Source organism: Eubalaena glacialis, chromosome 9 (assembly GCF_028564815.1).
Source record: "Eubalaena glacialis isolate mEubGla1 chromosome 9, mEubGla1.1.hap2.+ XY, whole genome shotgun sequence".
Classification (NCBI taxonomy): domain Eukaryota; kingdom Metazoa; phylum Chordata; class Mammalia; order Artiodactyla; family Balaenidae; genus Eubalaena; species Eubalaena glacialis.
Window position 1 is genome coordinate 77,222,220 of NC_083724.1, and position 10,652 is coordinate 77,232,871.

The window sequence follows — 10,652 nt, forward strand, 5'->3', positions numbered from 1 at the left end:
TCTTGTCTTTTAGCAGTATGGCTTCCCAGTCCCATTCCTGCCAGGTTTCTGCTTCCTCCACTTACTCTCTCTTCACTGGAAGGCATCTCACAAGCTCTAGGGGGTGAAGATGGAACCACAGGATGACGCTCCCTGAGCACACCTCCCTGAAGCCTGTTCCCTTAAGCACCAAAGGTGAGGAGAGAGCACCTTTGCTCTCAGAAGAAAGAGTGCACAAAGGGCAGTTTTTACATTTTCAGTTCTTTTCCTCTTTTACACTAGACAGTCTTCTTTCCTTTGTTACCAATTTGCCTGAAGACGAGAGAAAAGATTTTTCTCTTTTTAATATTTTGCGCCTTATCTTACACGATGTCTCGATCATAGATAGTTGGCTGAGTGAAAGCTAACTCGGAGAAGGTGACTAGATGATGATGATGTGTGTATGGCTTACTGAACCCTGCAGTTCTTGCTCAAATATATTTCATATCTAAAGTCCTGGCCATTACTTGCTTTTGTAACCAACTCAAATGGATGAGATGATTTTGCAAGTGATACAGGATTTACCTTCAGTAAGGTCGAATATATTTCTAGTGTGGTTGATATGACCTAAATTTGGATATTCAGTGGGTCAGATCATGGCCCATTGGAATTTTGCTTACAATGAACCTGAAAACCTGGCCTCTGATTCCTTTCTGAGTGGTTTCCATTCACCCCAGAAGTAGAATCAGATGGCCCTGGGCCTGCTGCTTCTCTGACTGGAATTATTTGTAGATTATCTGTTCTAATAACAATGTTAAAGATATTTATGCAACCTCCTATTCCCGGTAAGGCTCATATAACCTACCTCTCTCAATAAGGAAATATTTTCTGATAGATGACTCCAATTGTCTTTTATTACATTTCATTTCTTAATAATACCCAGATGGATTTAACTGAGATGTCAGATGCTTAAGCCCTTTACATCAATAAAGAAAACATGTGTTCTTAACTTATTTTACATGTTAATAAAATAAGTTAACTTATTTTTACATGTTAAAAATAAAACATGCCCACAATAAATCAATATAATAATCAATGAGGCATAAACCTAAATCAAGATACTTTTGTCATTAGCACTAATTTTTTTTGAGAACAAAAACAAGCTATCAGGCATTTAAAAAAAAAGTTTTATAGGTTGTTGGTTAGTAGCTTCCAGTCATGGGATGGTCCCAGAATAAGAGTTTGATAAGACATTAAAGAAAAACACAGACACACATTCTGTTTTCTTTTCCTTTTCTCCTGCTCAAGCTTATCAACTTTAAAAACAGTTACATTTTATACACTTAAAAAAAAATCCAATCACCCTCCCCCTCATATTTATATATGTATATATAAACAATAGCTTTTAAATTGATTATTATTTGGGGCATTTCATACCATCTGGAAAAGGATAAAACGTAAGAAGACAACTGACTTCGTATCAAAGCAACACACATGTATGTGTGATACACCTGATTTTATAACTGGGGAGGAAAAGAACATGTTTCCTTCCAAATAGCCTCTAAAAAGTTTGTTCACGACTCAATTCCTATCTCTTGCCATCACATAGATACGTATATGACTCAGTGTTGCTGGACACACGTTGTTGTAAAGATTGAATTCTTTTCGCAAGTCTGAATTATCCCCCTGCTTAATCTTTATTTGTTGATTACATGGTATTGCAGATTATATTGATTTCATTGTAGTGGAGATTAAAAATATTAAAGCAATTTAGAATAGGAAGTTTGCAAGAAAATGAAGAAAGTTAACATGGCAACCAAATTTCTGGGTTTTTGTTTTTTGTTTGTCCTTGTAGAATAGACCCAGCATCTTTGACTCTGACCCATTTGTAGTACGGAAAGTTATCTTTTGAACTTTATTGAAATTAATACAGTTAACCAATTTAGGAGAATGTAAATTTGCATTTTTGTTGTCTTCTAATGGCTATTTTGCATATTAAAGGCAAAGCCTTCCTTAAAATATGCAGTACTCTCTTGATTATGCCAGCTCTTCACTCATTCTGCTAAGGCTATAAATAAAGCTTCTATTTAAGGCTGGCATTATATCAACCCACCTGCTTCTAGAAGAGAGAGAGAGAGAGAAAAAAAATCAGAATCACTCAACCTGCAGATTGCTGTCAGCTTGTGATTATGTGAATGGTAAGTCTTAACTTTTAAAGTGTTATGTGAGATAGGCTGGAGGGCTTTTTAAAAAAAGCAATTTCCAGTTTAACAATTGCCCAAGAATTTCTGAGTACTAATGAGAGGAGACTTTTCCCTGGGGAGAGCATTTGTTGATGAGGTATGACAGCAGCTGGGGGGTGACAGTGGTGAGTAAGGCAGAACTGGAGAATGAGGGGTCATTTCAATTGTAGTATCAGGAACGAAGGCAGGAATGGGGGGGGGGTACGAAAGCTTTCCTCTCTCTCTGAGCTGTCTCAGGGGAGTTAGTAGCCCCTGATCTTTTCCTCCTTCCTATTCAGAATGTTCTCCAGGGAGAGGGGGAAGGGGAGGGGAGAAGAGGTATTAAAGACTTTGACCAACTGGAGAAGGGCAGTCTGGGGTACTTGCAAGCTTGTCTTGATCAGATCCCTGTATTTTGAAAGAGGAACATCAGCTTCAGTTCAGGCCTGTTTTAGAAAAACAAAGCTTTTATAAACTTCTTAATTATGTCTTTTTTTTTTTTTTTTTTTTGCTGCGAACATTTTATCCTAGACAATCTGTTGAAAAGCTCACAACAGGTAAGCTGTTTCCATTCTCTAACATTTTTGAGAAAATATGCAGAGCTACATTTACTGCTACTAAAACAGAAAAGCCAACTTCAGATTTGAAAACCTGTCATTCATTGTTGGTTTAAAACATGGTTTACTTGGCTAAATCTTGCAAGTCTAGGCCTATGGCTGCTAAACCCATTTTTCGTTAGGTAACTTCTTGGCTAAATATCATGGCAAATCAGCTCTCATTTTGATCTTATTGACTTAGACTGTGAAGCTGTCCTTTCCCTGTAGCAGGACTTTTGCTGGAGTGAGACTGAGAAGGCTCTCTTTGGAACGGCTTTTGGAGGAGTTAAGGGAAGAGTAACAGAGATTCATGTCAAATGTTTGCCAAAGTACCAGGAAGCACACTCTGTTGCCTAACATGCAACTCTAAAATCAACAAGTCAGGTAATGGTTCATTCCTCAAGGCTTTCCACACACGAGGGCAAGCATAACTCCAGAACGTCCTCAATCAGAAGAGAGCAAGGATTTTAGAAGAAAGGATGGGGCTCTCAAAGCCAATGGTGGAAAGTCAATGGAAATCACCAGGCACCTCATGTATTGATATTAGTCTAATGGGAAATGTTTCTAGGACTTTAACCCCAGGAATAAAGGGGATAAATCTTTACCTAAGTACTGAGTAACATGAATGGCTTTGGCCGCACGTGCTTTGTTACTAGGTTCACATGGCACAAAATCCATTTGGAATGGCTTATGTGAGCTATATAGATGTGACCAGGACATAGGTAATAGGGACAAAAAAGACACTGATGGAAGTTAAAGAAGAGGATAACCTCTGATGTTTCTTCAGTTAGAAGATAACTATAAAAAATAGTAATAAAGGAAATAGCATTAAAATGGATTCAAATGTCTCCCTCCAACCTTTCTTTAAACTTCTGATATTTTTTTTGGTCAGGTCTTAGCCTTCTAAGTTGAAAATGATGTGTATTTTTTTTCTTTCCTAGAAAGCCTCAAGACATATTCTGTGGTGTTGAACAGCTTCTGAGAACAGTCCCTGAAGTTAAAACAAATGTCTTGATGTGGAGATAAAGAGAGACCCTGGAAGGGTAAGTGAATCTACATGGGGCTCTACTCAATTTTTCTTCTCCAAGATCACATCCTGTCTTTTGTACCTTATAATATATAAATGTATTTGTTCCTGCTTGAGTCATGGAAAATGACAAAGGTCAGGCTTAAATGCAGGTGAGATTTAAATAATCCTTTTTTGAAAAAGTCATGGAAGATTGTAATTTCTGGACTCCTCTGAGAACTGAAGAGAACAGAATATTTGACAGAACAATGGAAAAAGAATCCACCTTGAACACTTTAGAGCAAATCCTGAATGCCTTTATACTACTGGGGAGTTGTTGGTGATAAGCAGAGAAACTTGAGCAAAACCAGAGCTCTGAAAATGTCCTCTGGGACTAGGAAATACAAGTCTTGGCAATTCTTGGTTTACATTTCCAAACTTTGAGAATATTTGAAAAGCTCATAATTATAAATGCAATGAAAATGAAAAAAAAAGTAAGTAACATGAGAATTTGGAAAAGTAGAAATCCCTTGCCAGGAACACATTAGGCCAAATCGTTTGGTGAGTTATCATACTCTAATAACATGTATTTCAGACATTTGGGGGCATAGATCAATTCTCTGACCATTAGGGCTCTAGTCAGGGATTTTTCTTCTAGAAATTTAATGCCTAGGGAGTATAAAATCTTCTCTGAAGATGCCTAATATGCACACAGAACTGGTCAACCCAGAATTAAATGCTGAGCCAAACAACTGTATTTTTTCTTAGGACAGTTTGAACAGATACTCTGGGAAGATGATGACCCTGAGATGACTACTCAGGGGAAAATTTGGCCCACTTGCTGATCTAAACTGCTGTTGTTTACCACAGTCTAGTTGGAATTAACAAAGAGGTAAACTGAGGCCATAAGGGAAAATTCCCTTTGTGAAATTCAATCCTAGAGCCCCAAAATTCTAGTCAATGGAACCCAAGATCAGAGCTTTGCAGTTATAAAAAGGAACCCAAGATCTGAACAGATAGTGAGAATGTAGAAAATTAAGTGGCCATTCAATTACCTATAAATCCTTTACTATGATGCTTCAGACAGAAAGTCACAGATTCTCCTAGAACTATCTGGCCAGTACATTTTTATGATCAGATCACTTATCCAGGTGGCATATTTCTTTTTTTTTGTAATCTATTGGAGCCCAATTCAAATAGTAATTTTACTCTTCTTGGAAACATTGGGTTTAGGAATAATTCGGAAGAGTACTACTTTAGTCCAATGTTGACCAAACTGGGTTCTGTGGAACTCTAGTTTTTCAAGATGTTTAACAGTTGCATCGTGAAAAGAAGTGCTTCATGCTCAGATAAGTTAGAGAAATCCCAAGGTAAACAAAATTAAGCAGGATTCTTGTTTATTGGACTTTTCAGAGGATTTATTAGGCTCAAATAGATATTGAACCTCCAAGAGGTGGTTACAGAATGCACCATTTTCCCCAACTTATTAGTCTATGGGACTTTTTGGGAAGAACACTTATTAATATCTTAAATAACTAGTGTTCCAGGGATCAGAGTATGGAAACCCCTGAGAGAGTGCAACCTCTTTTCTTCCTATGGAATAATAACTAAATCTTTTCACGGGTGCATTAACTTTAATGCAATTTCATTTGACTAAGCTTTTTGGTCAACTTTTATTTTGACAGAAAATAGCAGTTAGAATTATAAAGCCCTTTTATTAACTGCTAAATGTTTGTCTCTCTCTGTTTTTGTTGGCCAATTAGTTAAGTACTTACTCCATGCAAAGTACTCTCCACTAACTTTTGGAAGACTATCTCTCTAACTTTGTTCATTTTTAAGTTTGAAAGACTCCATTCCATTTGCACACAAGTTGGAATTCTGATAGAATTTGTAAGATCTTAATTTGTATTGTTAGATATAAATAAGGTAGTTAATTGCCATAAGAGGGAAATGAATTTCTAACGGATGTATGATAATCATCAGGAAAGTCAAATGAAAAATGATTCAAGCAGGCAATTCTTCAATCTTTCTATCTCATTTTCCACCCTTTATTAAGGGAGAAATGGGCTTAACCATGTTGCTATCCAGTTGGCAAAACAATTTCTGGACCTGTCACTTTTTTATTGGGGTCAATTTAATTTTATTGAAGTTATTCAAAATTTCAAATACTCAAAAAAGCCAGCTTTTTGAAAGTCAAACCTCCAGTCTGATATGTCAAGAAACAAACCCCAGAGACATTCTACTCCAGCTTACATGCTGTCCAAAGGGTGCTCTTTTTTAGGTCTCTCTCAAAGTGTGAAAAGTGTAGATATCTATCTATTCTATGCTAATTAAATATATCATATGTCATGAATACACTGTATATTCAGTGCTTTCTCAGATCACATAAATATAGTTGACCCTTGAACAACATGGGTTTGAACTGTGCAGGTCCACTTATACACAAATTCTTTTCAACAGTAAATACTATAAGTACTATGCGATCTGAGGTTGGTTGAATCCATGGATGCGGAATTGTGGATACACAGGGCTAAGTTATATGAAGATTTTCAACTGTGCAGAGGGTCATCACCCCTAACTCCCACATTCAAGGGTCAACTGTATATGCTTTGAAAACCATTGACTCATCCTTTAGCCAAATGGAATTATGTCTCATTTGAACCAGGTCACTGGTGGTAATGGCATGACACCATTTTTTTTAAACTATAATATTTTAACTTTGAGTACCAATCAGTAACACAAACTGAATTGGATAAACAGCCTTCATTCAGAGGGGTGAAAGTGTCAGCACAATTTAACCTATTTATAGGGGTAAATCTTAGTTTTTCCTCAGTAGAGAGAAAAAAAAATCCGTAAGTGCTTTTTCATCTACCTTGTTTTCTGCCACTTCTTTAAAAACAAGACAGATTCTTCTTGTCTACACCAGACAATTTTCAAAATAAAAATCAGTATCTACTTGGAGAGGAAGCAGGGAGAAACCCTGAAGTTGTCCATTTAAGATAATACTGTGTTTAAAGTATTTGAATAGACAACAGCAGAGTTGCAGTAGCTAGATGATTCCTTAGACTGGAAGCAATCTAGCCTTCAGACAGCTATCATATTTTAAACAGATCCTTAGTTGCATGGATCATGTAATGCATGGATCACCCTGGTTTGTGTTGGAATCTGAGAAGAACTCCTTCTTATCCAGAGAGCTTTTAAACATCTGAATTGTTGATCTTAGCTACGAGCTGAATATTGCCCTATGAGTATATATAACAATCACATCCTCTTCCATTTTCTATTAACCCATTAGTAGCAATTGATGAAAGTAAAATCAAGTTGTGGTTAAATGAATAATTTTCATTATTAACACCTACCTTGCATTTTACAGGTATAAACAGTGGCACACCACCTTCTGGAGAAACCAAGGACTTTGTAACAGTAAACTGGTCCAGTGTGATACCACAAGTATAAAAAATATTCCATTCTGTATCAAAACTAGGCACATGCCTTTATTTATAGTAACAGAAGTTAACAGAATTGAGCATTTTTGCCTTGGGTCCTATTTCTTGGCATCCTACATCAGACAAACACATCTTTCAACATATATCCGCGCATAACTCCAGGGATCTAGTCTCAGGGTTATCTCTATGTAAAGGAAGGTGAAATCACACTTGGATCGATAATGGTGAGTAACTAAAAGCACAACCTCTCATTCATATTGCTTTAAAACATATACAGCATATATGTTTCAAAAAAAAAAAGAGGAGTAAAGAATATATTGATTTCTTTGTGGTGTTGAACCAACAATACGGTATGATGCAAGGCTTTAACAAATGAGAATCAGAGATACAAATTTTTCTGTAGAGTATGTTTTGGACAAATGTGTCTTTTTAATATGTAAATCCTACATTGTAGGTTGTTCCTTTTTATTTATTCTTGTGTTTTTGCAGTGGTAGAAAATGTTGAATAACTGTCCATGAGCATGAGCCAAAGGTCAGGTTCATTACTGAGATCCCCAGAATGCCAATATTTGCAATGCAAACAATTAGTATCCCACTGTGTGAAGGGCTCTGACACATGCCTGCCTGCCTTTAGGTGGCGAGTCTCCATCAGAAGTCCTCCTGCTTCCATGGACCCTGCTTTGACACAGGGACAGCTGCACTAAGCTGCCTTTTAACCTAGTGCTTTACTGTGCCAGGCTGTCTTACCGGTTACCAACAATGACACGGAAACAATAGTGGGAGTGGTCGACCCTCAAATCATTTTCATGTTGAACCTCCTGGGTCCAGCCACCTCCCCTTCCACAACAGCACCATTGCTTTTTCGGGGCACATACTCTAGGTCAATGCTGTTTTTGTGTTTGCCTTTCCCTCGGCTCCACACAAAAAGGAGGAGAAAACAAAATAAAACCACTCCCAGGAATGTGAAACAGCCCATGGCTGTAGACACCAGTATTGTTTTCAGGTCCAGGGAAAAAGTATTGGCATTGGTGCCATTGGAAACGGTGTCATTGGAGTCAGTCATGTACATAGGGGTCCTGTTTGCATAAAGGAAGCGGTCTGAAGTGAATCCTTTCACAGTTAAGGAGGCTGTGAAGGTGTCATTCCCAGCGGCGTTGCTAGCGATGCAAACATACATCCCGCTATCTTGATCCTGGGCAAAACGGATTTCCAAGGTGCCATCGCCCAACACAGTGGCTCTTCCATTGGACTTGGTGGTGATGAAACGCCTTCGAGGTGTCACCCAGGAAATCACAGGCTGTGGGTCTCCATCAGCATTGCATTCTAGCTGGACCGTCTGCCCCTCATCCACTAGCAGATGCTGCAACTTCTTTTCACGGATTTTGGGTTTTTTGCAGGTAAAGTAAAAAGAAAGGGCAGTGCTATGGAAATCCTTGAATGACCTCTCACGAATGGTGTCTGGGCCAGCACACATGGGCTGCTGGCCACCGAACTGCAGGGTGGGGTGACGCTGCAGGATCCAGAGAAGGCGGCAGTCACAGGCCAGTGGGTTGTTATTAATACTCAGGACCTCCAAAGCCCTAGGGGAGGAGAAGACATTCTCTTCCAAAGTTTCCAGTAGGTTCTGAGACACATTGAGCACACGAAGGAAGCGGAGCCCTTGGAAGGAGTGAGGCTCAATGGTGCGGAGCTGGGCCCCCACTATATGAAGCTCCTGAAGGCGGATCAGGTCCGAGAACATGCCTGCTTCGATAGTGCTGATGGGATTGTAGGAGAGGTTAAGGTGGGTCAGATAGACCAGGTGTTTAAAGGCAAGGAAGGGTACAGTGGACAGGTTGGTGTTGGTGATTGAGAGGGATGTGAGGTTGAGACCATAGAGGCTATTGGCAGGCATCATATCCAGTAAAGGCCAATAGTCAATCTCTAGATGTTTCAGGTGGAACAGTCTTTTAAAGGCATACACGGGCATGTTGTTGATATTGAGATGCTTCAGATGCAGGCTGATGAGGCTGCGGAGATGGGAGAGGGCTTCTGTTGGTACCGCTGTTAGGTTGCATTTCTCCAGGGTGAGCTGCTCCAAGCTAAGCAGCCCACTGAAGGCCCTATGTGATATATAAACCAAATCATTATCCCCCACTTCTAGAGACTTCAGGTTATGCAAATCCTGGAACATGTAGTCCAGTAAAATGACAATCTTATTCTCACTAATGTCAAGCTTGGTGAGGTTGGCGAGGCCCGTGAAGACCCCCAGAGGGACCAACTTCAGGCGATTGCCCTTCAGGCGGAGGGAACGCAGGTTGAAGAGGTTGTTAAATGCTCCTGGCTCCACATTGGCGATGATGTTGTCACTCAAGTCTATCTCCTCCAGCAGAGGGTATGAGATGAATTCTTCAGGGTTGACACTTTTCAGCCTGTTCTTGCTGAGGTCCAAGATTTTGGTCTCGATGGGAATGCCCTCTGGGATGGCGATCAATCTCCTTCGGTGGCAGCTAACAGATTTGTTCTGGGCTGAGCACTCGCAGCGAGCAGGGCAGCCAATGGTGGATCCCATGAAGATTAAGACCACAGCCAGACCCAGGAATGGCTGCCAACATGATAAGGCCGTGTGAAGCATGACTCCCCCTCTTAGTCTTACACCTTGGTCACGGGCCTGCAGGAGAAGGGGCCAAAGAAAGGAGGAAGAGAAATTGAGTTAGGACATAGATAGGTAAAGAGACATAAGTGAGACAGTGAGTACAATGAAAAAGACCCTGGATTTGGAAGGCTACAGATCTGAGCTTGAAACCTGAGAGTTGCCATTGTTAGCTACACGATCTCAGGTAAGTTATTGAGTCTCCCTGTACTTCAGTTTTCTTGGCTGTAAAATGGAAATAAGGGGGATGATAATAGTAGCTTCCTAGAGTTATGACAATTTCAGTATTGGACAACTAGAAAGAGACTATTACAGTGTCTGGCACAGACTGTGAAGCAAAACAATACATTTCACAAAAGGTTCTATTTTGAACTCAAAGGACCGAAGCAGAGGTCAATGGCTAAGAGGACACCTCTTCAGTTTGAATCAGTGTCTGCATCTCTGATGTTTGGGATATCATCCTCTGTTCAAAATGAAGCTAACAGAAGCTTCATTCAACATCAGGCCCTTGGGTTCCAAGTACAAAACAAAGTTACATTCAGAGAAAGAGGATGAGACTTTTTACCTTCATATATAAGTTTTCTATTAAAAAGTCCCTTTCAATTAGAAGGTGTACCTCTTTCATAATTCAGTAAATTTTGATTTATGAAGGGTTTTTCTTTTTTGAGGTAAACAAAAAGATCCTCAAAATCTCCCTGTACTCTTCGTGTTTATCATAGAGATGAGGCAGAATCAAGGCATCATAGCGGCTATGATGATGAAAATGCTTTCTTTAAGATTTTGGGTTAAATA

At 39.3% G+C, this 10,652-nt stretch overlaps 1 protein-coding gene across 1 annotated transcript; it reads right to left on the reverse strand.

Moving 5' to 3' along the window:
* Nucleotides 1-7,968: 7,968 nt before the first annotated feature.
* On the reverse strand, nt 7,969-9,842 carry LINGO2 (leucine rich repeat and Ig domain containing 2). The gene has a single exon (XM_061199142.1). It carries the CDS (start codon nt 9,840-9,842, stop codon nt 8,022-8,024), a length of 1,821 nt encoding a protein of 606 aa, XP_061055125.1. The 3' UTR covers nt 7,969-8,021.
* Nucleotides 9,843-10,652: the final 810 nt, after the last annotated feature.

Coding starts and splice junctions, on each gene's coding strand:
- LINGO2 (XM_061199142.1), bottom strand. CDS start 9,842: ATGCTTCACACGGCCTTATCATGTTGGCAGCCATTCCTGGGTCTGGCT.